At 58.2% G+C, this 27962-nt stretch overlaps 1 protein-coding gene and 1 long non-coding RNA gene across 4 annotated transcripts in view; one reads left to right on the top strand and one right to left on the bottom strand.

Moving 5' to 3' along the window:
- Positions 1-1474: 1474 nt before the first annotated feature.
- LOC139039115 (uncharacterized) lies at positions 1475-5119 on the bottom strand. Its single transcript, XR_011492320.1, has 2 exons — positions 4681-5119; positions 1475-1833 (listed from the first exon to the last, which is right to left on the bottom strand). It is a non-coding gene; the product is annotated as an uncharacterized lncRNA (long non-coding RNA).
- Positions 4580-27962, top strand: part of RARA (retinoic acid receptor alpha) — a 43804-nt gene continuing 20421 nt past the window's right edge. Inside the window, exons 1-2 of one of the 3 annotated variants that reach the window (XM_020890105.2) lie at positions 4580-4689; positions 25568-26095. In XM_020890105.2, the coding sequence (XP_020745764.1) occupies positions 25918-26095 (178 nt within the window). In that variant the 5' untranslated portion in view covers positions 4580-4689; positions 25568-25917. Of the gene's footprint in view, positions 4690-13476; positions 13684-25222; positions 25323-25567; positions 26096-27962 lie in introns of those variants that run through there. The other 2 variants (XM_020890104.2, XM_020890107.2) reach the window with 2 other exon arrangements.

Consider the following 27962-nt stretch of genomic DNA (forward strand, 5'->3'; position numbering starts at 1 on the left):
TCAGTTGGCCACTCTTTCATTCATGCTGCCCACTGTATCCTTGCAATGTGATCTGGGCTGTGGCAGGTGGCACAGGATAGGAGGACACATAGAGCCCTCTGAAATGAACACTACCTGCTAGTGTGTGTAGCAGAGCGTAGTCTGTAGACAGGAGTCTGAATGTCTCACACTCCTTCACTAGAGCATTTGTTCCCTCTGAGGTCAATTTGTGAGGGGAGAACACTGGTCTATACCTAGCAGCTTGGAAAGTGTCCGGGGCTATAAGGGTTAACGAGCATAATTGCAGAGATTGTCCGAAGGCTGATGGAAAGCAGAGACTGAATGGGATTGAGAACAGATGCGAGGCTTGATTTAAATTACATTTTATTGGATGCTGCAGCCTTAAGAGACGTGACTGCTTTACAGTTTGTTTCCACACTGTGGGCAGCTGCTGTCTGTTCTGTGTCCACAGTAGGATCCTGCCCAAAGAGGAGCAACCTCCCCACCTCGTTGTGTTTGAGGCTTGGCGCCTTCCTCTTAACTGTAGGCCTGGAGTCAGGAACATGGCTTGACTCGCATTGGGGCTGCTGTGTATCCTCTATGGCACTGAGCCAAGATCGCATTTGCAGATTCAAAGAGGCCAAATTTCTTCCCCCCTCTACCTCCTCCTTCTCCCTTTCCCCTGGTATTAGGAAATAGGGTTTTCTGTGTACTGGTTTGTTCGTTTCCCTTCCCTTTGGTTCTCCCCCCACTGTCAATTTCTAGGTCATTGCTGCTCTTAAGACTTCAGCAATTGGAACAGGGTTGGTTCTGTCAACGATGCGTGAAGCTGACTTCGAGTCCCTGCTTGGCTTCCGCTGCCCTTGTGGGAGCACAGGCTGATGTATGTTTGTCAGCGGGGTCTTAAATGTAATTCAGACAGCCGGGGAGCAGACTGAGAGCAGGAAGAAAGTCCTTTCCTCGCCGAAGCTGAGAGCCCTGGGAAGGCAGTGGGATTTTAAGGGGGCTGGGCTGGGCTTGTGGTTACTGGTTTCTGCCAGGAGCATAGGCTGTTTCACATGGAGTAGTGGCAGAGATGCTGACCTACATTCTTCCTCTCGAAGGTGGTGGGGTGTGTGTGTCTGTCTCCTGGTTTATTTATTTCTTCACAGAAGCAGAGGAAGCTTCTATAGAGTGTTGGGTGGGTATTGCCATGGAACGCACACAGACACAATAAAACTGGTGTGAGTTTCAACCCTGGAGCTGCAACTGACAATTCTGGCTCAGTGAAGACCTGCCTGTGGCTGGATGACTGGCAAGAGGGTGTGAGGTCCAAGCTGCCCAGAGATCCAAAGTTGGCAGAGCTCTTTCCTTCTTCCCCCTCATTGCGCCCTTTTAAGATACACCAATAAAAACTGAGGAGTAGGAAGGAGATACGACTTGGGGCTTTTTAAAAATATCTGTGGAGAGGTTACCTTGACTACTGAGAGAGAGACCAAAACAGAGCCGAGGTGGAGAGCTTTTTTAACACTTGTATCTGTCCCCAACACTTAGTACAGGGCCCGAGACCTGGGTAGGAGTTGGGGGTGGTATTCCATTAACAGTTGTTGAGTGAACAGATCCATGACGGAGTAAGACGCTGCCTCCCTCTCCATCTTGAGGACAGTTCTGATCTGGAGGCAGCCGGGGCTGGTGCTTCTGCACGGAGGTGGAGCAGGAAAGGGGGCGCCCCATCCTGTGGCACGTGTCAGCCGGTGCTTCTCAGCCTCACAGATGCGTTCCAATGGCTCCCTCTGATGTGATACTTTGCTTGAGGCAACTTCCATGTTGCTCCCAGGAGGCCCTGGCTTTCGGGGAGAGAGTCCCACCTACTGGCTGGGAGGAGGGGGTGTCTGGATGTTACCCAGTGTCCCCAGAGGTGGGCCAGAAGCTGCGCAGCCTCTAGTTGGCAAGGGGTTGGAGAGGAGCCCACCTTTGGGGTCGTGTGCTGTTTTAACTTTTGAGGAAAAGGTGTGATCTCAGGTTCCTCCTGAAAAGATCAGGTGCCCTTGGAGACCTTTTAAGTTAGACGAACAGCAGCAGGTCTCCGCCTTCTCAGAAGGGGTGGGTCTGCAGGGGGAGAAGCTGTGCCCTCTGGCCTCCCCTTGATTTTCAACCCCGGCCCCAGGGTGCTGGCAGTAGAAGCTAATTGGGTGCGAGGGGCCTGGGTAAAGGCTGTCTGAAGCCTGGCAAAAGGAGGGAGCCAGCTCCTTTTTTAAAAAGCTCTAATTGAGTTCTGAATCAGCCTCGCTGCCTTTGATCCCGCCTCTGTTTCCCACACTGCCTGAAAGAGCTTCATCAGCACTTTACAACAAGGGTGCGCCTGCTCCCCACACCCGCCCCCCTCTCCTGACGCTCTGCCGCCGCCATCCACTGCTTGTCTCCTTCAGTTAAGATAATGAAGATGCTGAGAGATAAAATGTGTATTTAATAAGGGTGGGGGTAGGGAGGCGGAAAGGGGCAGCCAGGGCCTTCCCTAGTTTGGGGCCCAGCCAAGACTGGGCTGAAAGCAAAGCTAGAGTAAGACTTGGCCCCAGGGTGTGGGGGTTTCTGGGCCTAGATCCAGTTGACTTCACTGCCTGCTGTTTGCCCTAAATTCCCCCACCTCCACCCTCTCACCCCCACACTCCTTTCTTTCCTCTCTGCGTGCTCCCAGTGGGAAAAGCAAGTCTTGCTTTGACCTTATTTTCAGCTGGTAGCTTGGCCTACGGTGTGATGCCCCCCACCCCAGAGTCAGCAGCAAGGTCGGGCTAGGGCAGCCCCTCCAGCCTGGGCCTGTAGAAGCTGTGGGTTCACAGTGGGGGGTGAAAAAGAGCTGGAGTTAATGAAGACCAGCTGTAGTCTGGGTTCTGCCCACACTTAGCTGCGGGCCAGCCTTTGGTGGTGGTGAGAAGGATGAGGGTACGTGACCTCCATCCCTGGGCACAAGGATATCCTGTGGCAGCTGAGGCTGGTTCTGCTCTCTGAGCGTGGCTTTATCCTTAGGTTGTAAGAGAGTCGTCTGTTTCCCTCTTCCCCTGCTCCTCCCCTCCCCAATGACACTCAGCCCTTATTGAGCTTTATAACTGTAGTGGTGGCCCAGCTGAGATCTGAAGATCTCCAAGCTCTTCTGTAAACACTCATTAACTGCCTGGGAAGAACCCAGAGCCCTGGTTAACAGCTGGGAGAGAACTGAGGCACATTAGGGTGAAAGGCTTGACCTGAGCTCACCCCACTGGCTCCACCCTGGGGCCCTCCAAACCTGCCATCCAGCTCCTCTCCCCAGTTCCTGCCAGACTGAGGCAATGCTGCCACCCTCTCCCCTTCTAGGAAGAGGCCGTGCCCTCTCCCTTCCATGACTGTGTCCCTGACTTCCCCTGGCCCTTCACCCCATGACGTTTCCCCTGCTTTGCTGCTGGAGGTGTGTGCAACTCCCCTTGCAAAATGTTTACCAGGCTCTCTGCAGCCTTCCCTCCACATTCCTTGGCCCACCTTGCCCCCCAGCCCTGAGTTCTCCCTTTGAGAAAGTGGGCTATCCTAAACTGGGTCTGTAACCGTGAAGTTGTGGGCTTCCCTAGTGGTTCAGCGGTAAAGAATCCACCTGCCAAAATGCAGGATTTGATCCCTGGGTCAGGAAGATTCCCTGGAGAAGGAAATGGCAACCCTCTCCAGTGTTCTTGCCTAGAGAAGCCCAGGGACAGAGGAGACTGGTGGGCTACATACAGTCCATAGGGTCACAAAGAATCAGACATGACTGAGCAACTAAACAACAAACTTGAAGTTGATCTAATTATGCTGAGGCCCTCTTGCCCCCTATTTATCCTAAACAGTACCTGGGAAAATACACTCCTTTAACATATTCATTCTGATAAAGCTTCAGAATCCTATTGAGGGCCGTGTAGGGAGCCCGAGTCGACCCCTAGGTTCTGCATCCCCTTCCTTCACTGACAGTTGCCATTTCTGCCAGAGGATGTAACCCAAAGACTCCCAGCCCCACCGACTTATACTCTCACCTGGCTATGTATATCTGCACAGCCCAACACACTCCCGGGCACACAGGCCTCAGTCTAAGGATATAAAAATGCCAATTTCCAATTGTTACCTAAGTCATACTGCTCTTTCCACTTGCTAGAAATCAGTGTCTTCTTTCCCCTTGGCATGACCTCCTCCTCCTAGGCATTTAGGAATAATTTAGGGGAGACTGTGCTTTGTCTAGGAGGAGGAGGGTAGAAGTGAGCTCCTGTCCAAAGTGAACACCCCCCTTCCCCAGTCCCAGGGTGGTTGAGAGTGGTGAGAAAAGCCATCTTAACCCCACCTTCAGTCCCAAAGCTCAAATCCATCCGTTCAGGCCAGGCAGAAGCAATGTTTTCTTTAATTCTGTCCCATAATATCCTCAACTAAAATCTCCCATGTGCTGTGTATTTGACACCGGGGACTGTGGCTGTCCCCAGCCCATGACTCAGACCTCGTCTTTCAACAGTGAGTTCTTTTTGCCCATCGGTTCAGCTCTGCACCCGCTGACCCAGTCACGGCTGGTGGAAGAGGGCGGGGAGAGCCTACTGTTTGGAGAGTGGGCTTTAGGACCCAACGGGAACCTGTGCCTCTTGCAGCAGCCTAACCCAGAAGCAGGGGGGAATCCTGAATCGAGCTGAGAGGGCTTCCCCGGTTCTCCTGGGAACCCCATCGCCCCCCGCCGGCACGCACCTGAGTCAGGTAGGACCTCGAACACCCCTTCCCAATTCTGCCTCGGCCGCCTTCCGCCCGGCCTCTCCGCTTCTCATCGGGCCGTTTCCCTCTCGGCAGTTCAGGCTTTCCCCATCTCTCCTCCCCCACGCCTCGCTGTAGTCCAGGGAGGTGGGGGCCTGGGAACACAGGGGTGCCTGGGAGCTCCGAGCCCCCGCGCCCTCCGGCGCCCTTGCTGCACGCCCCTCAGGCGTCCCCGTTCTCCAGCTAAGAATGGAAAGTGGGGGTAAGGTCTGCCCAGGCGCCAGACCCCGCACCCTCCTTTGCGGTGTTTCCTAATCCCCCTTCCCCCACCTCACCTCGAGGGGAGAGCTGACACGCTAAGGTGACGGGGAGCCGGACCGGGAGGCCGCCGGGGAAGCCAAGACTCCCTGGGGATTTCTCTCTTGCGCCCTCCCTGTCCTCCCTCCGCTCCCCCGCAGCCCTAGGAGCCCAGGACTTTGCCCCCCACTCCCCGCTTGCCTTGTAGAACCAGTGCCCGCTTCCAGGCTCATGGCACGTTGGAGTGGCCAAAGGCTGTGCGGAGGGTAGTGGAGATTGTGAGCTTTTTTGGGGGGTGGGGGTGACCTTTCCCTGGGGCCGCAGGAAGTTCTTTCAGGTTAGAGCCCTTCCTATCCTTGCCAACACCTCAACACCTATGGAAAAGTGCCCCCCCACACGTGTGTGTGTGTGTGTGTGTGTGTGTGTGTGTGTGTGTGTGTGTGTGTGTGTGTGTGTGTGTGTGTGTGTGTGTGTGTGTGTGTAGACCATATGGTTGTAAGATCTATAAGCTCAGAAGAGAGGTGGCTATATGCATGGAAGGGGAGAGATCCCAGAGTGTGGCCCAGGCCAGAATAGACTCACCCCAGATGGCTGGGGAAGGGGGTGTGGACCAAATCAGGGAGGCCACCCAGCCATGCCAGCTCCCTGGGCTCCTTGGCTTTCAGAGCTCAAGCTCCTGGTGTTACCCTGAAGCTTCTGCCCTCCTGCAGGCTCCCTGGGAGAGAGCGGTGGCTGATACCTAGTGTTTACGGGGACTTGTTTGTCCCTCTCCTGGGGGGCTGACAGGCCTTGTTCTCTGAAGATCTAGGGCATCTCATTCTGGTTTGGTGCGTTGGCAGGAGGGGTATATGACTTGTCTGAGTAACCGTGTGTGTACGTGTGTGTATTGCCTCTGGGTGTAGCAGACTGGCTGGGGAGCCATGGAAGAGACAGGTCACACTTTGAGGCAACCCCTCTAGCCTTGTGTGGCGGGTGGGTGGCGCACCCCTATCTGGTCACTCCATCTAGGTGTAGGGTATATTCTGTATTCCTCCATGATCCCCCAGATCCCCTAAGGGGTGGTTTTGGAGGAAAATAGGGATAATGGAGTGACTTCAGATTCAGTTCTGCTCTTGACCCAGGAAGGAAAGTAAATTCTGCTTGTGAGCAGTGGACTGAGAATCAGGCCTGAATTTGAGACTCAGCTTGCTCATTTGACTACGTGCATTTATACAGGTCTCTAAGCCTCTAGTTTCTTAATTTATAAAAATGGCTATTAGTAACAAGCCCGGCTTGCCTGATAGGGATACAGCCATAAAGACCTCATAAGACAATGTATCCTACAGCCCAGTGCAAATGGTAGTGGGTGGGGGGTGTGGCGGGGTGGGGGGGCGGGGATAGTGTTCTAGGATGGGATTCTTTTTCTAATCTAGGTCATCTCTCTGCCTTCAGTTTCCTTCCCCCATCTTTACCCATCTCTGGGATGGAGGAACCAGGTTGTTGCCCTAGGGGCTGCAGAATTCCCCTAATGCAGGTCATAGCTGGCTCCCAGCTCTCTGGTCCTCTGGGGCTCCACACCTTCTCCCCTGAGCCCCGTCTCCACCTTCATCCTGCCATTCCTGCTCCGCGTCCTTGTCCCTGTCTCTCCCCTGCCCAGTGGCCTCCTTGTCCGGCTCACTGGGCAAGAGCCCTAATCGGATTCGACAGCTGAGATATGTGTGGCGGCCGAGAGCAGGCGGGAGGGAAGCCAGTGGGAGGATGGTATGAGGGCTGCCCCTGGCACTGCCCAGGCCTCCCAGGCACCACCTTGGGCCTGCTGACTCCTGACTTGGCTGGGCCCCAGGGGAGGGGTGCCAGGGGAAGCTCAGGAATGAACAGGCTGGGGTCTGGAGATAAGGGGAGGGGGGAACACACTTAGGCCCCTAGGACCTCCCTGATATTTAGTGCCCTTAATAAGCACTTCCAACTCTGAGAGGCTCTGATGGGAGGAGAGGAGAGCAGGTGAGAGCTTGGCTGGCCTGCCTTGCTTCCCGCATCCCTAGGGCTCTGCCTTCTTCTCCCTTCTTGTTCAGAAATGTGTTCACTTTCCCCCTGCAGCCTCTCTGGCCAGTTCTTCCTGGAGGGTCACCTCTGGGAGCTGCTGGGGGCACTTGTGTCTGCCTCTCTCCAGGCTGTTTCCTCCCCTCCAAGGTATTTCTCTCACTCCCTCCCTGGGCCAGGAGCCAAGGCTCCTGGGTTTCCCGCCTGCCTCCTGGTGCAGAGCTGCCCTGCAGGCCTCCAGAGAGTCGCTAAGCTGGTTCCCTTCCTCCTGCGCAGGGAGGGCCTTCTCCCAGGGCTTGGAGGTGTCAGGAGTCCCAGGTGGGATAGGGGTGGAGGCTCTGTAGCCCCTGCCACCCAGAGCCCGGCTCCTCCCTCCCAGCCTCTGACTCAGCTTGGGGGCAGCATATGCCCAGCCTGGCAGGGATGGCCTGTTCTTGCCTCCAGGCTTCCATCTTTACGTGTGGGAGCCAAGACCTCTCCTCTAAAGCTTTTTTTCCCCGTGGTATCTGGGGGTGGCTACCGAAACCCCTCTGTCTGCACCCATATATTTAGGGGAACGGGGGATTAGCATAATTGAGGCTGGGGCACTATTTTGTCTTCCTTCCAGCTGGGCCAGGATGAAGAGAACCAGCACAGACTTCCCCACACCAATTCCCTCTGCCCTCAAAAGACCAGTCCGTGGAGCCAGGCCCTGCCCTCTCGGTGCCCACAGTGTGGTTGGCACTGATTTGTCAGAAATTGGGAAGGTTTCCCTCCAGACCGCTGGCCTCCTCTCCCCCTCCCGTGGGGTGAGGACAGCTCTCGGATTGTAGGCACTTATGGGCAGGCCTCCCCCTAGGGAAGGGGTGTGGGGTGCCCCCGAGATGGCCAAGTTGGCGCTCGTCCCAGGCTGGAGGGCTGGACCTGATTTGGGGCTGGGAGTTTGTGGGGGAGAGCGGGACATGGGCCTCCCTGCCCCCCTCATTTCCTGCTCTTTGGGCAGCTGTGGGCGAGAAAGGCTGCGGGGACTATTTTTAGTTGGTCTGTCCCCTGGCAGGAGGGACGTGCAGAAAAGCACGGGGCAGGCAGAGGGGCTGGCCAAGGTGAGGGTAAGCCGGCGGGCGGAGGAGTGAGGAAGGGCCAGGGGGACAGTAGACAGAGCAAGGAGGAGGCGTGGTGGGCAGGGGTAGGGCCTTGAGAAGAGGGTCCTGATCAGAGGATGGGCTGGACTGGGCGGAGGAGTCCTGGGGACCCCCAGGGCTCTCTCTATCCCAGTAGAACCAGGAGGGGCTTTGGAGGCACCTGGCCCATCCCTTTGCCCTACAGAGGGGGAAAGAGGGGATGTGATTTGCCCTTGGACATTCACCCCATCATTGGCTGCTTTGGAACCCCAGTCCAGGCCCCTTGCGCCCTTTGTTTTTCTTGTCACAGCCCCTCCCCCCACTGGGCTGTGCTCCCTCTGTCTGTCTGTCCGTCCGGCAGCAAGTAGGGCCTGGCCAGGCTCCTGGTCTCTTTCCCTCTCTGCTTGTTTATGCAGGGTCTTTGGTAAACCCCAGCTTGGTTTGTTTATAAGTCTCCGCCGTGTGTGGAGAGAGTCTGTGTCCAGGCTGGAAGGAGGTCAGGGTTGGGGTTTGTTTAGGTGGCCTGTGGCCACTGGTGTGAATCGAGGTGCTGGGCCGGTTCCAACTGTCTCACAGGCTGGCTGGCTGGGAGCTTGGAGACACCTTCGAAAAGGGGCATCCGGCCTAACCCCATTTTAGGGACCCAGCGAGGGTGGGGATCGTGCCCACAGTCCCAGGAGGAGTTAGGGACCGACCAAGGACTAGGATACAGGCTTCCAAACTCTCCAGAGCTCTGTGTGAGCCCCCGTCCTGCCACGCCGAGGTCACAGTGGTTGTCTGCCAACCCACCCAACAAAGGAAGGGGGTGCGAGCAGGGAGATTGCCACTGGCTTCTGATCACAGTCAGAAGTGGGCCCTCTGAGGCCCAGAGGTGGGGGAGAAAGTTCAGTGGAGAAACTGGTCCCTCAGAGTTGAGCCTCATCCCCGGGGCCAGCATGTTGCATAGCTGCAGGGGGCGCCATTCCATAGACCAGTGGGTGAAGGGCACCCTCTGGGGTTGTTCAGAGCCCTGCTTGGGGAGCTAAAGATGGTGCTTCTGTCCACCACCTTCTTTCTTCCAATCAGCTTCAGATCCAGCTGGAAGGAGGTGTCCCAGACAGGCTTTAATCCAACACCCACTCCCCACCCTGCCTCCTGCCACTCGGCTGCCCAGCTCGCCTCCTCCCCACCAAGCAGGTCTCAGTGGGCCACCAACTGTGGTGCAGGGGCCCCTCCCCCTCTCTCCACTCAGTTTCTATGTCTCTGGGGGGCTGATTTATCATCCCCCCTCATCAGGCTGGCTGCAGTGTATGAGAAATCAATAGTGCAAATGGATTGAGGTTGTTCAGCCTGTCGGCTCCCCTTGGGCCCCATCAACTCTTCCAAGACTTGGGGAGTTACTCAGTCCCTTTCTGGCTCAACATACACAGAGATCCACACACCTAGTGCCTGTGGCCTGGGCACAGGAATGATTCTGTCTGTCTCTGTCTCCTCTCTTGTTCTCTCTCTCATATCCTGGGCTGGTCTCTGCATGACAAATACCCTTGAACATTTATTTTCTAGCTTGGGTGGAGTGGGGGTGGAGGGGCTTAAAGGGCAGTAGGCTCCCAGCCAGAGGTGGGAGGGGAGCAGGTGGGTGAGGGAGGCTGTATCCAGGGAGGAGGATGAGCTGGGGAAGGGATTGGGTGACAGCCCACCCCATCAGCCTCTGGTAACTCAATCCCTGCACCCCGATTCCCCTCCCGCTGAACAACTTCAGCAGCTGCTGGCAGAAGCAGGGCTGGCAGAAGTGTGTATGAGTGCATGTGTGTATGGCGGGGGGAAGAGGGGCTGTGGGGGCAGGAGGTGCTGCCAAGACACGTTAAAGGAGACTCACAGCCTGGGTACAACTTGGGTGGCAGGAGGAGGTGGAGCCAGGGGGAGAGTGGGTGGTGAGTGATGGGCAAGGGGCAGGCTTCATTCAAGGGAGGGGCAGGGCAGCCCAGGGGTCTCAGAAAACTTGTCTGCACGGAAGCAGGGCCTGTCATGGTGGGTGTGGGCAGTGGTAAGGGTTCAGGGGCGGGTAGTGCCATGGCTTGCCCCAGGATGCCTGGTCTTCATCGGGGATGCAGATAACCATGGAGGACACGGCCTGCCCCTGTCCCCAATCCCTGGGCTGTGCCTTCTGGGTATCATAGTCTTGGTGACTAAGTCACTTCTGTCCTGGGGCTGGCGAGGTGCCAGGCTCAGCTCTTCTCGGTAGGTGAGTCACTGCCCTGGCATCTCCCCCGGATGCAGCTGAGTCACTGGCCGTGCCTGCTGGGCAGGTGGGCACCAGGCTTGGGGGTGAGGTTGGGGGGCTATGTATGTAGCCCCCAGCGTTTTCTGTGATCTCTCTCTGGCATGTCCTGGCCCCACCCACAAATCTGCAGAGCCAGGCAAGGCTGGTGTTTTTGCCCTGTGCCCTGTTGGGGGATGAAGGAAGAGGGAGCAGGGTGCTGCGTGTAAATATATTCAGGATAAATGGGGGGTTGAGGAGGGGTTGTGAATTTGAGTCTCAGCTCTTAGCTCTGCCCCTGACAAGCTGTATGACCTTGAGTAGGGCCATCCCCTTTCTGAGCCTCAGTTTCCTCATCTGTACAATGGACGCAGTAGCCTTGCCCTGGATGACTCTCCAGGACTGTGAAAGTGAGATGGGTGGGCCCATGAGGGGGTTTGGGGGGATAAGCTGAGCAGCTAGGGAAGGGGAGAGGAGTCTTGTGGGGTCAGTTCAGGTTCCAGCAGACATCTCCACTCCACCTGCATCCAGGTGGTCCTGCGGGGGCAGTATTTCCCATCCTCTGTTCAGATTACCAGTGATGCTATTCTTTAAGAGTTCCCCACTAGCAGAGAAAGGGAGGCCTTGTTTTGCTGGAAGTGTAGGCTCTCCCAGGGTGTTTCACAGCTATTTTGTATCTCCTTTGTCTGACTGAGGCTGTCACTGGCCCCACACCTATCTGGGTTTTCTCAGATTTCCTCTAGTTGGGAGAGGGATGCCTGTCTTGGGAAATCAGCTGCTCAGGCTCCTCCCCCAGCCCATCTCCTCTGCCTGCCAGAGGGGAAGGCTAGGCCCCAAGAACGGGTGTCTTTTTTAAAGAGTGAGGGGTCCCTGGGACTGTGGCTTGTCTCCCTCCTTTGGCCTCCTGAGCACTTCTCCCTCTTGCATGAGAGTCCCTGGAGGGCTGGGGTGGGGACCCTGGAGTGGGTCCCGCAGAGCTGGAGTTCAACTCAGCAGTGAGGTAGTGCCCTTTTAGTGTGTGGCTGTGTGCTTGTACACATGGATGTCAATTTTCTGTGCGTGTCTGCCCTCTGTGGGGAGCAGGTTTGTGGGTGCAGGAATTTCTTCCCTCATCTGCATGTGGGTCTCCTGCTCTGTCTGTTCAGGAGTATGCCTCCCCTCTGCTTCATGACCTTGTGGATACACAGATGCCTGTCTTGTATGTGCTAGTTCTGTGTGTATACATATGTGTGCATACATGTGTGCTAATGTGCACATGCGTGTGCATATATGGATTCCTGAGTGTGCATTTGCACACATGCATCCCCATGTGCACGAATGTACTTGACCCCATGTGCTGGCAGGTGTCGGTGAAGGCCCCCCTTCGTGGGAGTCAGTATCCCTGTGCACGAAGTGCACGATGCATTTTAGTGTCCGTGATCTTTGCCCTCTGGCCTCCGCGGGAAGGAAGCCTGGCAGAATCTAGACTGGTGGAATCTAGGAGGAGACTGTGCGAGCTGGGGGGTAGCTGGCACTGCGCCCCCTCCCAGGCTGGTCCCTCCCTCTGAGCGGCGCCCCCTGCTGCTGGCTGGACTCTAGCTAGAAGGCCTTTTTTTGGGGGGGGGGGAGTTGGGGGAGAAGGGGTTAAGCGTCGGCGTGCACATCTGGGAGTCATTGGCGCATTCCTGCCCGCTGAGCGCATGTTTGCGGATGGATCTGGCCGGGACAGGGCGGGAGGGGCTGGTTCGCACCGGCGGACGGAAATCCAGACGGGAGCGGGAGACAGCCTGGCCCAGCGGGCGGGAAAGGGCCTGGGGAAGCGTCACCCGGACGCTCTTGCCCCGCGCCGCCGGACTTCAGGGCACAGCGTCCTGCCGACCCTGCTTGTCCTACCTCAAACAGGCTGAGGGCCCAAAGCTGGAGAGAGACAATGAGATCCCTCAGTCCTAGGCCCCGCTGTGCTACCCGTGCCGGGCGATCGGGATTAAACCCAGTGTCCACTCGCAGAATGGGGTTCCTCGTCTAAAAAGCGGGGACCGTCGGGCCGGTGGGTTTGAGAGCTCTGCCAGCCGGGTCATGCTGTCTCCTCACAGGAGGCCTGGGAGTGGGCACTTCCCCTTACAGTGGGAAGTCCTGTGGGGGCACTTGTGGCCACTTCTCTGACCGAGGACCTGGAGGGAGGTGTTCACTTACTGATTCCTCTTTCTGTCCGCCCCCCGCACCCGCCCCTTAGACGGCTAGAGGTGGGCAGATGGTCCTCTCAAACGGAGCAGCAGGCTAGGAGGGGGCTTGTGACTGTGTCGGGGATTGGGGTCTCTGCAGAGGGAGAGTGACTCAGATTCTGCCCCAAGAATGCGACCTTTCCTGTCTCCTCTAGCCTGGACCAGGAGAGAGAAGCTTGAGTCTGATCACGTAGGGGTGCTCCTGGGCGCCCCCAGCTCGGCTCTTGGAATACCCCTGAGAATCGCAGTTCTTTTAGGGGAAGTGTTCTGGGGGTTGCTGAAAGGTTGGGTTGGGCCAGAGTTCCTCCGACCCACTCAGGTTGGAAAGGTGTTTAGGGGAAGAGGAGGGGGCCGTGCTTGGGGGTGGTCTACATGCCTTTGCACTCCTTTTTTGCCAGTGAGAAAATTGAGATTTAGAGAAAGGAAGCGACTCGCTCAAGGTCACACACTCTCATTTTCAGGGGGCTCCAGGAGGAAGATTATAATGAAGGGGGTCAGAGGTTTGACCGCTAGGGCCAGAATCTCTGTGTATTTCCAAATTACGTCGCCACCTGTCAACCCAGGTTTAGGTGTGAAGGGTGTGTGCTCGTGATCCTCGCCCCTGTGAGTGTGGGTATGTGTGGTTGGGGGGAAGGGAGTGTGATACCTCACACGGCAGTCCTTTCTCCACTGAATCCTCATTCCATTCTTTGCGCAGAACTCCCCTTCTCGCTCTCAATCTCTTCTTTTGGGGCTGAGGGAGGGATTCTCCCAGATTCCCACGGTCGAGCTTTCTGCTAGGCGCGGCTCCTTTAAGACTCGCCCTTTCCCTGGGTCTATTAAGGAGGGGGGCGGGGCGTGATCCTGTGGGCCCGCCCCTGGCTAGTGATTGGTGGGTGAGCGGACGGGGGCGGGCCCGAGGGTGAGGGCCTCCCCGCTGCTCGGTACCCTCCGCCCCCCCAGTCTGGGGCTCAGGGTAAAGTTTCAGCCTCCGCACGTGACTCGCTATGGCCGCTGCTTTAGCCCCGCGCCCCTGAGCCATGGCCCCCCAAACCGCTCCTCTCCCTGGACCCCGCAACCCCTGACGCCGAGCGGCTCTAAGGCTCAGGGTCAGAGCATACGCTGTGACCGCGGGTGACCTGGACGGATTGCTTCCCCCTACAGCGAGGTAACCTCTCCCCGGGGGATTTTGGAGAGCCTCCGACTCGAGCAGGCATCAGGGCCCCTTGGTCTGTTCCTGATAGAACCCTGCGGGTGGGGACCCGGTGCCGGTCGGGTTCCGACGGGAACCTGGGGTTTCCTGGGCTTCCCAGCCCGCCACCGTGCTCAGGGTGGGGGAGCCCCGTCTGTGCGTCTGTCTGCTCCGGTGTCTTCGCGCGCAGCCGGGAGGTGTCTGGGGCCGTCTGCCGCGCGTGTCTCCGGCCGCCGAGCTGTGGCAGAACCGACGCTGGGAACTCCTGCCCTCTCTTGCTGTTCTTTTCACAAACAAGTAAAACAAAAGACTTTGAAACCTGTTTGGGGAGAGATCGGATGCCCAACGGACTAGCCCCCTCCTTCTTTTTCTCCTGTTATCTGAGCCGCCCTGTGGTTTGGGGAGAATCAGCTCTGGGGCCCACCCCCACCAGAGGCAGCCGGTTGGGGGGCGGGGCCCATTCAGCTGGTGTCCCCCGTGGAGTGCGGGGAGCCCTCAGAATTGGGGACGGGAGCCAGTGCAGCCAGGGGAGGGATGTCTCTGAATCTGGTGGCACTGTGGGGTTGTGGAAGTATTTGGAGGCGTGGGGAGGAAGGCACAGATTGGTCGTCTTTGCTCTGCTGAGGGTGTCTGGGACCTGGTGCCACCCAGAAAGCGAGGAAGCTGCGAGCCAGATGTGTATGTGGGAGGGGGGCGCTGGAAAGTCTGCTTGGCAGTGCCCCTTCTCCTCTCTGGGCATTGCCTTATTGTCAGGCTGCTCCCTGAGAAGGGGGCCAGGCCTCCATTGTGCCAGGCTGGGGATGGGGACTAACTCATGTGAAAATCAGATAAGAAAAGCCCCCCAGTCTTGGAGTCTCATCTCTACCATTCATCCTACTTTGGATAGGTTGCCCATGTGCTGGCATGGAGGGGGGTAGCCTTGGCCCCCACCTAATGCCAGCTCCCTCTTCTGTAACCAGATTGCCTTTTACCTGCGAGATGTGTGCACATGTATGTATGTGTATGTTCTCAGATGGAGACTCCCCCACCCCTCCACCCACTGCGGGCTTACCCCCAACCCTCACTTCTGCTCCTGACTGCCATCCCTCTTCCAGTTTCCCAGTTAGGAGATTCAGAGGTGTCTCTCATTCCCTTCTCTGGCTGCAGTGGTCACAGGGCAGGGTTGTTCTGGGGAAGTGGTTCAGTAAGGTCGCCAGGTCTTGCTAGGAAATGGGTTCAAGCCCCAAACTCTCCTCCCGGGCCTGTGCTTGATGGGGAGGCTGGGCTGGGGAAGCCCCAGGTTGCAGTGGGGGTGGCTTGGAGCCTTGGGGCTTCCCCTGTGAGGGGTGGAGATGAGTCTGGGGGAGGGGATAAAACAGTCTTTGGAGCTGGAGGTGGCAGGGGGGCTGGTTGTGGAGTCAGGGAGTTTGTGACTGTGAAAGATGTTGGTGCACTGGGAGGGGCTTGGACGTCAGTTCTGCCTGGGACTCTGGGCCATGTGGGTCCTGAGACAGAGCGGTCACTGGTGTCAGACTTGAGTAGGTCCGTGGGAGTGGAGGATCTTGGATTTGGAGTGTGTGAATGAGTGTACATGAGGTGGGCACCTCAGGACTTTCCTTGCCAGACTGGTAAGGGCAGTGCAGATGCAGGGGAAGTTCTGAGATGACCCTGGGCTTAGAGCGACTTGATCCTGGCTGCCTCCTCTTCTAGCCCCCAAATCCCTGCCCTTCAGGTTGACCCTAAATGCCCTTACTACCACTCTGGGAAACCTCCCTGGTCCCCCTCCTACTCCTAATCATGTGGCTGCCTGGCAGGAAGCTAGCTGTGGGCAGCCCCATCCTGATCACCCCCATGCCTCCCCCGCTGGGCACAGTCACCCACATGTGCCATGACGTGGTTCCTGCCACCCTGTCTATTGTGGGGGGAAAGGGCATTGTCTGAGTGGCCCTTGGGGTCTATTTTGGGGGTATTGACCCAGATCCCAGTTAATTAGCTCCCCTTCCTCTAAATCATTTGGTCCTGGAACCTGGCTCTGTCTGCCCTCAGGGAGCCCCCCCCAACCCCCTCCCCACTCCTTGATCAGACTAGAGGGTCTTAGGTGGGTGGTCCTCAGAATTATGTGACAGGGTGGGGCCTGCCCCCAGATAAAACCATAGTGCCCCGTTCCCTGTTTTCTGGGTGGCATGGACAGGGCAGGACCCTGACTGGGCTGTATGGGTGGGTGAGTTTGGGACTCTTTGGCGTCCATTTAGGAGCACTGTCTGGGTTAAGGGGTGATGGGCATCTGGGGAAGGTAATCCTATTCCCCCCCCCCCCCCACCAGTGCGATGAGTAAATCTCCTCTCGCCCAGCACCCCACACCCTTCCTGGTGGTGGTGGTTTGGGGAGTGTGGGAAGCTGGCAGGGCCCCTGGCAAGATGGCCAGGGTTGTCTTGACTTAATGGGTTTTGGGAAAGGAGTGTGGCAACTGATACCCCAGTTCCCAGGGTTTTGGCTCCGTGTCCTCTCTGACGCCTGCTGTCTTTCCTCCTTCTGTTCCCCTCTCCGCCCTCTGGCTGCTGTATGGAGCCCACAGGGTTTGTGGGGGGATGTGGGGTGGGGGCGAAGTCCTGGATCGCTGTGTGTGTCCAGGGAGTGTTCTGGAGATTGGCAGGATTGGCTGAGGGAGTCTGGGTATCCCTGCACGGTGGGCGGCACACGAGGAGTAGGCCCAGAGTGTGAGAATGTGTCAGTGTCGGTGTGTCTGTCCCGTCTGGCTTGGGTGTGGGTGTCTTGCTTCGTCTGGATCTTGCCTCCCGCTCCAGTCCCCGCCCCTCCTCCCTCTCAGCTGGGACCGCCTGCTTGCTCTCTCTCTCCGCAACTGGAGCCTCCCTTGCCTGTTCCTGGAATTTGGAGAGGAGGAGGAGGAAGAGGCAGGCAGACAGACCTCCCACACTCTAGCCCGCCCGCCTGGCATCGTGGGGAAATGAAATAGGTGCTGTGGAACTAAGGTTTCCTTGCCTTCCCCAGACCTTCCAGCACACAGAGTCCAGAGGGCCAGGTCTTACAGAAGGGGTCCGGGTCTACCCCCTGCCCCCAGGCAGCAGTGCCTCCTTCTTCTACCCAGCATCCTGCCGGCCAGGGCCCCTGCCTGGACCTCCAGGCACCACTGTCAGCCTGGGGAGCGGGTGGGGATTAGTCTGCTGCCAGCCTGGCCAGCACCTGTTGCCAACCCCCAGCCCTGTAACTGGAGCTGGCCGGGGAGGGGGGCTGCAAAATGACAGGTGGAATTTCTGCAGCCAGGCAACCCCCCACCCACTGGGTATGCCTTTCCCTTCCGGCCCCGGAACCAGGAAAGCCTCCCCTCCCCTCCCAAGTGTCAACCTGATCTCGTGGATGATGTGCCTCTCCTGCCTGTGGGGGTAGGGCTGGGAGATGGGCAAGGGGATGACTTTATTGCTGTTTGCCCAGTGACCCCCACCCCATCCCTGGCTGCAGAGCTGGGCTGCCCATGTTCAAGTTTTCTGAGCTCTGCTGCTGTGGCTGGACTGGGGGGGAGGGTGGTGGTGGGGTGTGTGGATGGGGGTGGTTCTCTGTTAATGTTTTAATTGCATAAAAACTGGGAGCTCAGCTCCAGGCCAGTGGGGAGTCTGGGTCTGGCTGGCCGCCCGGTTTGGGCTAAATATAGTCTGGGACATCTGCAGAGAAGGGGAGGGGGGTGGCGGGAGGTTCCATTCCCCCCACCTCCAGCCAAGGTGCCCTCGTCTGGGCGGGCACCTTGGAGCTGGGAGGGGGATTCCTCAGCACAAAAGGCAGGGGAGAGGTGGTGTGGGCTGGGCACCGTTGGGACCTCGCCTGCCTGGAAGCCAGTGGACGCCTGAGATGAACCTGGAGGCTCAGGACCAGGGTGGAGTGGGGCGCGCCAGATCCAGTGGCTCTGCCCCCCTCCACCCAGAGCTGCCTGAGGTCAGGCAGTCTGTGTGTCACTGCGCCCGGTGGTATGTCGCCGTGACCCACTCTTGGTGTGGCTGTGTATACACACCTCCCTTGGAGTAGCTCCCTCCCAGCCCCTCCCCTGGAGCTTCTGTCCCCCGGGTCCTACCGCAGGTCCCTAGCCCTCCTTCCTCATGTCCCTCGCCCCACAATGAAACCTTCAGCCCAGGAATCGAGACTTGAGAAGGGGAAGCTGCGGTGGGGAGTTCTCTGATCTCCAGTCACGGCAGGAAGTGGAAGGGAGGGGGGCCCAGCGGGGAGAACCATGAGTGGCAGGTGGGGAGGGCGGGCCCATCAGCCCTGCGACCAACTGCGCAAACTGCAGTGGGGGGGTGCACCTTCCCAGCTGCCCCGCTTCCCTCTATCCAGTTCCAAGTGGGGGAAACTTAGGGGACCGCTGATTCCCCCGGGGTGGGGAGGGGGGCTGCTAACAAGCTTCCTCACCCCCCCACTGAAAAAAAAAAAAAACCTGTCTTCCCGTCACATGACTGTCACTTCCTGTCCCACTGTGGTTCCCGGGATGTTTGTTGTTGGTTGCCATGGAGATGGCCGCCTTGGGCACTACCCTGGCTCTTGTGGGGAGCGAACTGCCCCTCCCTCTAGGCCCACAGTTGGGGTGGGGTGGGGGGGCCTGCCCAGGGGGCTGTTTCAGGCTGAGTGTGTGTGGTCTCCCATGCCCCAGATCCCCCAGGGCCCCCCAGACTTCTGTCTGTGGGAAGGAGTCGCAGCCACCCAGTCAGACTGAATGTCGAGGAGACTGTGACCACGTCTGGCTGTGCTTGGCTGTGGCTGACTGTGAGTCTGACTAGTTGTGCAGACCTCCACCTGGGGGTCCCGCTGGCCTAGAAAGACTCCCAGTCTAGGAGTCTCTGCTGCTGTCCCCTTTCCCTTCGGAACCTTCTCCCATCCTGTGTTCTCATGGAAACTACTCTCCCCAGGGAGTTTCTGCGGCTTCTTGGGGTCCGGGCTGGAGCAGGGAGGGCCCTGGGCAGGATCCCCGGTTTTGTGTGATTTGGGGGTGGGGAGGCGGTGCTCTGCAACGCCGCCTCTCCCCCCCGCACACAGCCCGCACCCTCTTCTCCCTGACCCCACCGGCCCTCCGCGGGGCAGGTCGTGGGACTTTGTGACCGTCCGCCCCACCCCCCGTGGGGTTAAAGTGGGGGAAGAGATTCCCCCTGGTTCCAACCCCAACTGAGGAGGTGAGTATGGAGTAGGAAGTTCCTGGGGGGTTGCTGGATGGAGGGGCATGGGGCGGGGCACAGTCTGACTCAGGCCTGGTCTGGGGTCAGAGCCAAAAGGATATCCTGAGGCAGCAGGGGGGGCGTTCCCGGCTTCCCTGCAGTGCCGTCCCTAGGGAGGGGCGCTGAGAGGGGGGCTCGTAGCACTGTGTCCTGCTCACTGTCTGTCTGCCCTCAGATTCAGGATTGGCACTCCCAGGGCTGGGGCAGGGCTGAGGAGTTAGCAGGGTAGGTTGCTGTAGCCTTCCACCTACACAACACCTACACCTGCACCTACACACACACACACACACCCCCCTCTGCTCTCTGTGCGCGCGCACACACACACACACACACACACACCCCTCTGCTCTCTGTGCGCACACACACACACACACACACACCCCCCTCTGCTCTCTGTGCACACACACACACACACACACACACCCCTCTGCTCTCTGTGCGCACACACACACACACCCCTCTGCTCTCTGTGCGCACACACACACACACACCCCTCTGCTCTCTCTGCACACACACGCACACACACACACACACACACACACACACACACACACCCCTGCTCTCTGTGCTCACTCCCACCTCCCCTGGCCTCCTGCATTGTGACAGTTGTGCTTCCTGCACCGCGGAGAGGGGAGACAGTGGTGAGGGGGCAGCTGCCAAGGTGGGGGTGGGGAAAGCCCCGTGCCAGTCTGGTTGTGGAGACAAGACGGTGGTTTCCAATCTGGGGGGGGGGTCCCCTTTTGTCTGTGCTCCTTTGGTCCTCCCCCCGGACAGAGCTGCCTTTGTGTGGTCCACACACTCCTGTGGTCTGGCTGTGGCCTCAGCAGCCTCATCTCTTCCTCTTCCTGTTTTCTTCCTTCCCCGTGGGCCGGTCCCTCTCCTTGAGGCCTGGGCTGCCCCCTGCCCTTTCACCTGCTCTGCTCCGAGAGAAGACTGGGTGGGAGGCTTCAGCTCTGATTCGGAGTGGGTCCCCCAGTCACCCTGGGCTTTGGAGGCCCGGGGCACACCTCCCAGGGGCCTCTGGGGTGCGGTCCCTGGGGGTGCAGGAGTTGGGACACTGCTCTAATCAGCAGAGACCCCCCCCCCCCCCCCCCCCGCCAACTTCCTCCTTGCAGACCTGTCCTGTCTTGGGCTTGGGTTATCCAATTGCCCTTTCTGCCTGGGATTTAGTCACATGGGGAGCATGGCCCAGGTGGACATCAGGCAGCCCAGTGGGGCTGGGGCAGAAGCTTGGGCCGAGGGGGTACAAGTTGGGGAGACATGAGACCCACTTTTTGGGAGTAAGTGCTGCATCTTGAGACAGGAGTGGGGTGGGGCATCCTGAGGCCAGCCGCTGGACTTCAGGTCTCCCCTGACTGTCTCCAGTGATGTGCCCTACGAGCACTTGGGGTAGGTTTTCAAACAGTTCCTAGCTCCAGCGAGGCAGGCCTGGGCTTCTGGCACTGGTGGGGGAAGAGATGCCCTCCGCCTGTCCCAGCCTCACCCAGCCGATCCTCTTCTGCCCTGCCTGGGGTGGTCTCTTTCAAAATGGGGCTGGCCTTGCCAGCTTTCTGCAGTCCGGGGCCGGGTGAGCAAAAGGTAAACAGAGGACGACCATGGCTGGGAGGAGAGAGGGGCCCCTGGAAAAGGGCGAAAAAGGAGTAATGTTCATTAGTCTGCTGATACTGAGAAGTATGGGGGAGGGAGAGAGGTTGTGGCTTTGTGTGTGTGTGTATATGTGTTTTCCTGGAAAGTTTATAAATAGTTCCAGCCCACTGTTCTGGTTTGAAATCTGCCCTGTCCCTCCCTGCCCTGCTCTGCCAGCTCCTGGCAGGGGAAGGGGGTCCAGAGAGGCTGGGTCTTTGCTTTTGCCAGGGCTGAACTCCCTGCCCCCCACCCCCAAGTTGAGCTTGAGCTTTGGGTGGCATTTGCATATGATTCATTGACTGTCTAGAATGCTTAGGAAAGCCCCTGTCGCCCCTTCTTTTAAGCTCCTCAATCCTTATCCCCTTTTCTATCAGCCCATCCAGAACTGCCTGGCCTCTATTCCTTAGGAGCCTTAGTTGTGGGGGAACTTGGGAACAGAGAGGAGGAAGTGGATGAAGAGGAGGGCAAGGCCAGCTGGGTTTGGGGACCCCTGGCTCCCCTCCCCTGAGGGCAGGGGAATATATCGACTATTTCTCTTCCCCTCCTCCGCTCCCCAAATCCAAAGGTTTCCCTTTTTTGGTTTGTGAAATGAAAGAAGGGAATTTGGGAAAGGGTTGTGGTCAGGCCTCCACCCACACCCCGAGTATTCCTCTCCCTACATTCCGCTCCTTGGTCTGGGGGGAAGACAGACCCTGGAAAATGGGTAATTTTCCTGCCCAGCCCCGTCAGCAGATACTAGTACTGGCTGGGGAGAAGGAGGGGAGTGCAGACACATGGGCCAGGGAGGCTCTGAGGTGGCGCTGGCAGACGCGGGGGACCCCGTTGCCCAGCACCTCCTGTGTGCCAGGCACTGTGCTGGGTGCTTTCCAGGACTTTTATCTCCGAAATCACACAGCCAGTTGTTGAGGTGTGCAGTTCACAGGCGAGTAAACAGATGCTTAGAGAGGTTAAGTGACTTGTCTAAGGTCACCCAGAGTGGCAGAGCTGAGATTTGACCCTTCAAAACCTTTGCTTCTTTCTGCTGTCTTCACGGCTTGGCCACCTTTTGCCTCTCTCTCTAGATGTGTGACTCTGGGGACCTAAGGATCGGGTGGCTGGGACTCCTGACGCTGGGGAAGGGATCCTGGCACCTTTGAGGGTGGGGGAGTTCCCAGCGGGCAGGGGTGCCTGGCTGGTGGTCAGCGCTCCGGCCCTCCCCCCACCTGCTTCGTGCTGTGCTGGGGCTGAGCCCGGTGTATGGGAGGTGAGGGCCTGTGGTTTTTCTCTCCCTCGAGGGAGGGTGCCCGTGGGCCGTGGAGGTGGCAGGCACAGGGTGGAGGTTGGATGTGGGTAATTTGTTTTCCCTTTCTTTGGTGCTGGTTTCGATTCTCTGACAGTGTCTTCTCCACCCTGGGTGCTGGGGGCCAGGGCCCAGGCATCTCCCCGAGGGTGGTCATGATTCCAGAGAAACCTTCTGAGGCCGGGCCTGTGCTCTTTGGCCCCACCCGCCTCATCCCTGCCCTTGCCCACCCCTGTTCCCTGGCCAGCCTGGCCCTTGGCCCATTTCTGTGACCTTTACCCCCTCCCTTGACTCAAGGCCTTCCCCAGGGAGTTGAGTAACTTTGCATTGAAGTTTGCAGGCTGAGCTCCTTTGGTGAAGCTCTCATGGGGGTGGGGGCCGCCTTCCAGCCTCTCCCTGGGGTGTGTATCTGTGAGTGAGGTTTGAAGTATGGTCCAGTTTCAAACTTCTCAGGGGCAGAGTTGAGGCATATTAAGGTGGCTGTTGTTAGTCTCTCCTTTGGGGTCAAGGGTGAGCTCCAGAGGGTCCAGACTGAATCCGCCCCCACCCTCCAAGAGCTGGGTCAGGAGGCCTGGAGTCTGGAGTGAATGGCTTCCTGGGCCTCACCTCAGGAGGTAGGCCCCCCTGTGGAGGGGAATCCACTGGAGTGTTTCTCTGTGTTTGTGGGCCCTGCTGCTGTTGGGGGGCCGGCCCATAGGAGGCAGGTGCAGAGGCCAGCCTGGCTGGGTGAGGACCAGGGGAAGTACAGTTCGGGAACCATGAGGCTGTGGTTGTGTGTCTGTGAGGACCTGTGTCTTGGGCTGTGCATGCAGACCTGGAGCCGGCTTCATTGTGTGTGGAGCCTAGGTGTGGAGCGATCGTGTATCTGGGTTCCCTCTCCTCATGTGCCACATGCGTGTCTGCACGCACACAGGCTGGGTGTGCAAACGTGCCCTTGCTCACCAGACGCTTTCCCTAGAACTCTGCGTCTAAGTTCCTGCAAGTGTGTGTGTGACGTTTTCCCTAGAACTCTGCGTGTAAGTTCCTGCAAGTGTGTGTGTGTGAGGGTCTGACTGTCAACACTACTGAGGCTCAGCCAGCCCCTCCTTCTCGTGCTGGCTCGAGTTCCCCTTGTGTGGGGCCCCTCGGGTGTGTAGGGGGGCCAGAGCGGCAGCTGGCCCAATGGGTGGGGCCCCTGTTCCTCTGACGTCAGCCTCTCTGCCTGGGAGGGAATCGGCAGGGGCCTGGGAAGGAAGGGGGCACCTCATTCAGGAGTAAGGGAGGCCCTAAGGAGGTCATAATTAGTAACAGTAAAAATCATGGTCATTAACAAGGTCCAGATTTCACTCCTGGGGAGCTGCCCCCTCCCTTGCAAGTACCTGTCCCCACCTCCCCGCTCAGCCTCGCACAGTCACAGGCTGGCTGGCTCGCCCAGCTGGGCTCAGAAGTCCTGGCCTCGTCCACAGTGGCCTTGGCAGAACTCCTCCATCTCAGGCATGGTTCTTGGCCAAATGCTGGCCATGTGCGTGTCCCCTGGACTTTAGGTCTGAGCCTGGAGCTTGGAACATGGTATGGCCTGAGCTTGGAGAGGGAGGGGTTGGAGGCCATCATTATTTTGAGTCTCTGTGGCCCTGTTTTCTTTTCTTCTCTTTTCTCTTCCCTTCCTCCCCTTTCTTCCCTTCCTTCCCTTAACAGCTTTATGGAGATGTAATTCATATACCATAAAATTCACCTATTTAAGTCTACAATTCAGTGGTTTTACTATAGTCACAGAGTTGTGCAACTATCACCACGTTCACTTTTAGAAATTTTTCATCACTCCAAAAAGAGCCCCTATACCATTCAGCAGTCACTTCCCATTTCCCTCAAACCCACACCCACACCATCCCCCCCCACCCCGTAACTAACCACAATCTACTTTCTGCCTTTTTAGATTTGCCTATTTTGGACATTTCATATAAAGGGAATTATACAACAGGTGGTCTTTTACAACTAGCAGAATGTTTTCAAGGTTTATCCATGATGTAGTATATATCAGTACTTTGTCCCTTTCTAAAAAATATTCATTTATTTATTTATCTGGCTGTGCCAGGTCTCGGTTGCAGCACACGAGATCCTTCATCTTCATTGCCACATGTGGGATCTTTAGCTGCGGCATGGGAACTCTTAGTTGCAGCATGTGGGTCTTAGTTGCAGCATGTGGGATCTAGTTCCCTGATCAAGGATCAAACCCAGGCTGCCTGCTTTGGGAGCACAGAGTCTTAGCCACTGGACCACAACGGAAGTCCCACTGCTTTTGTTCCTTTTATGGCAGAACACTCTTCCATTGTATGGATGTGCAGCATTTTATTTATCCATTCATCTGTTGATGTTCATTCAGGTCGATTCTACTTTTTTGGCTCTTAGGAGTGTTGGTGTGAAGGTTTGTATCCATATACAGGTTTTCGTGTGGACTTAATGTTTTACCTTCTCTTGGGTAGATACCTCGAAGTGGAATTGTTGGGTCATATTACTCTGTGTTTAACCTCCTGAAGAACTGCCAGCCTGTTTTCCAAAGCAGCTGTACCATTTTACATTCCTGCCAACCATGTGTGAAGGTTGAATTTCTCCACACCCTCACCTACTTGTTGTCAGCCTTTTTGATTATAGCCATCTTGGTGGATGCAAAATGGTATCTCATTGTGGCTTTGATTAGCCATGTTTCTCTTTTCTTTTGCATATATGTCACAGGTATGTGTATGTGTGTGTACACACACACACTCATATATAAATACATGCATGTTTATTGATACTTTATATATATCCTCCTAGCCCTCTTGTGGATGCTTCTCTTTCTGTCTCTTTCTTTGCTCTTGTTGCCGCCTGTCTGTCTCACTGTGTCGTGGAATTTCTGGGTTCACCTCTGTCTCTTGCTACCTGCGGTGTTATCTGTGTGTATCCTCAGGCCCCAGCTGTTCAAACAGGGTGTGGATCTGTGTATACACTGATGGTGGTGGGGGCATCTGGGCTGTCATCTTCTGCCCACCTCCCACTCCCTCCAGGGAGGTTGCTTCCGCAGGCAGAGGATGTGGGTGAAGTCTGAGCTCCGTCTCCCTTGCTCCTTCGTTGTGGGTGAGGGGAGTAGGGGGCTTCCATGCTGGGTAGTCCCCTGGCATCCTCTCCACCCCCGGCCCATCATGCTGTTAGGCAATGGAGGTGAGACTCAGGAGTCCTCAGCTCCCATTTCCCTATTTGTAGGTATGTAAACGGGCCTCCTCCCTGGGCCTGTGGGACAGAACCATCTGGGGTGCTCGGGCTTGGATTTGGGGGGGGAAGTGGTGTAAGCAAGGCCCCCTGGCTTAGGAGTCATTTTTCTGAGAAGTGCCAATGCTTTAGGGAAGCGGCTTTTCCTCCCCCTCCCTCCCCTCTCAAGCACACGTTCTCTGTATCTTGACCTCAGGTAACCTGCTTTGGGGGAAGGAGGGCCAGCTGCCTTTCTCTGCTGCAGGAATCCTCCGGGGTGGCATGGCAGCGTGGACGCTTTGCTCTCAGGACTGTGGGTGAGAGGCCCTGCTCGCTCTGGGCTCTGTCCCCGTCTCCCCAGCCTGGCTGTGCTGTCCTGCCACCCCCAGCAGTGTCTGGGCCCTACTCCCAGGCTGTCTCTGCCAGCCAGGCATGGTGCCAGCTGTCTGCTCAGCCGGGTGCCACGGGAAAATCTCCGGCCGCCCAGGTTGGGGAGCTCCACGGGGAATGCCTATGAGCCCGCTCCTCGGTGCCCACTCACCTGTCTTTTCTTTCTCTGCAGCATCACGGGACATGGCCCCCACAGCCGCCTAGCTGGGGCCCACCCAGGAGAGGCTTCCATATCGGTATCCTGAAGGCCCGCTCTGGACCTTCCCGGGAAAGTGCCAGCTTGCAGAACCGCTTGACCAAAGGACTGGCTCTCGGGACGTTGCCCAGCCCACCGGCCCCCCCTAGAGTGGGGGCGCCAGGAGCCTGAGATTAGCCTGCTGGCCTTGGACTGCAGCTCCAGGACGGAAGGGGGGGTGGGCTGACCACCCAAGTCCCCTCTGGGCCTAGGCCCCATGCCCCGAGGAGAGGCGGCCTGAAGCCCGCCAGACTGTCTGCCTGCGCTTCTGACTGTGGCCGCCTGGCATGGCCAGCAACAGCAGCTCCTGCCCAACACCTGGGGGAGGGCACCTCAATGGGTACACGGTGCCCCCCTACGCCTTCTTCTTCCCCCCCATGCTGGGTGGACTGTCCCCGCCAGGCGCTCTGACCACTCTCCAACACCAGCTTCCAGTGAGCGGCTATAGCACGCCATCCCCAGCCAGTAAGTGGGGTGGGGGAGCGCTGTGGGAGGGGGCCGTGGAGGGTGGCAGGCCTGGGGCTGGGCCTCTGGGCACATCTCTTCCTCAGTGGCCAGGTCTCCTCCAGACAAGGGGGACCGCCTAGACAAGGGGGCTTGAGGATGCATCACTGTGGCTGTGTTTGGTGTTGGGGGTGGCACGGAGTGTGGAGAGCTGAGACAATGCTGTCCTCTGGCCCCTCACGCCCCCTCCTGTGCTCCGCCGTTGAGGGCCTTATAAATAGCTCCAAGCACTGGACAAGAAGGCTGGAGGCGGGTAAACAAACCTCTCGACATTTGGTGGGGATGGCTGGTCTACTGAGAACAGCACCCCACCTCCTTGCCACCCCATCCAGTGCCTCTGAGAGAAGGCACCCCCTCCCTCACTGCTGCCCAGGCTGGATGGTGCTTCCCTTTGTGGGGAAGGGGCCGGGGCAGGGGAGGGCCCCACAGGCAGCCTGGTGATGGGGAGAGTGTCCGGGGAGGGGACACTAGGCCTGGACTCTAGCTGTGGGCGCAGGCCTGCTCTTGGCAGGGCCTGTGTTTTCTCTCCGCCTCCGCCTTCTGCCATGGGGGTCGCCTGTTGGCTGGGTGGGGGTCTTGGTACCCTTCCCTGGCCAGGTAGTGGGAGGTGGCGGCAGCTGTGGCCAGCTGGCAGAGTCCAGGCCTCGGTCCTGCCAGGCCGCTTACAGTAACTCTGGCCCCCAGGGCCCAGCTGGGCGCCAGGCCAGGGTTTGGGGGAGGAGGGAGCCGGGGCCTGGCCTGGGGCGGGAGGGGGTGGAAGCAGTAGAAGGGGGCTGTGGATGGCAGGCTGGCCTGGCCGGTCAGCTGTTGACCTGGGAACCGTGTTCCACCTCTCCTGGCGGGCAGGGACTGAGCACCCCGCCCCGGGCACCCACCGCCTCTCCCACGCCACTGGCAAGCTGCCTGGCACTGCTGCCCTGTGCGCCTGGCCGGGCTGGGTCAGTGCCCCCTTCCCAGCGTGGGGGCAGCGCACTCTCCCCGGAGCCAGGGAGTCTCTTTGTCCCTGGGGCAGGCCCTGGCCGGGCGCCTCGCTGCCCGCACTGGCCGGCTGCCCACCGCCACCACGGCTTCCTGGCTCGCGTCCTCTGGCTTGCACGGTGGCCCCCTCCCTCTCCAGCCCCACCAGCCCGCTGAGAGCAGGGGCTCTAAGTCTGTGCCCCTTTAGGTCCCTAACCCTCTGTGCCCCCTGGGCAGAGGGGCAGGCGGATGCTGCCTCCTCAAACCTCCACCTTCTGTTTCCTCCCATGGAGGGGGCGCAGCGGGCAGCATTGTGACCCGGGAGTCAGAACGATTCTGGCCTGGTCTTCAGTCTGTGCTTGGTGATGGGAGAGGCCAGTCTCTGAGTTGGATGATGCTGGGCCAGTCTCTGAGTTAGGGGATGCTGGAGAAGGGGCGGGTGGGTCTGTGGTGCCTGGGATCTGTGTGGGAACTGGAGTTCACATCCCAGTTCCAGGAACTGGAGCATCTGCTTCCCGCCAGGGTGGGGTTTTTAGAGAGGGAGAAACCGAGGGCGCTCAGCCTGGTGCTGCTGTACAGCTTGCTCTTCCTCAGGTGATTGGGGACAGGGTCCTGGCTCAGGGAGGGCTGGCCTGACCCCTGTCTTGTGCCGGACAAGCGGGTGTTTTGCTCTCCTTTTTGAATGTTGCAAGCTTCTTCCTCTTTCTTCGAGGTGGGTGGGGAGGGTTTCCGGGTACCCCACCTCCCACCCTGGTAACCTTCTTCCCCCAGGGTGGGGTGCCCACATTTCTGGTTAAGCAATGCCCCTTCCTGCCCCCCTCCCCGTGTGAGCCAGTGGGTTTCCCTGCCTCTTCCTAGTAAACAACAACAC

The sequence above is a fragment of the Odocoileus virginianus genome, chromosome 17 (assembly GCF_023699985.2).
Source record: "Odocoileus virginianus isolate 20LAN1187 ecotype Illinois chromosome 17, Ovbor_1.2, whole genome shotgun sequence".
Lineage (NCBI taxonomy): Eukaryota > Metazoa > Chordata > Mammalia > Artiodactyla > Cervidae > Odocoileus > Odocoileus virginianus.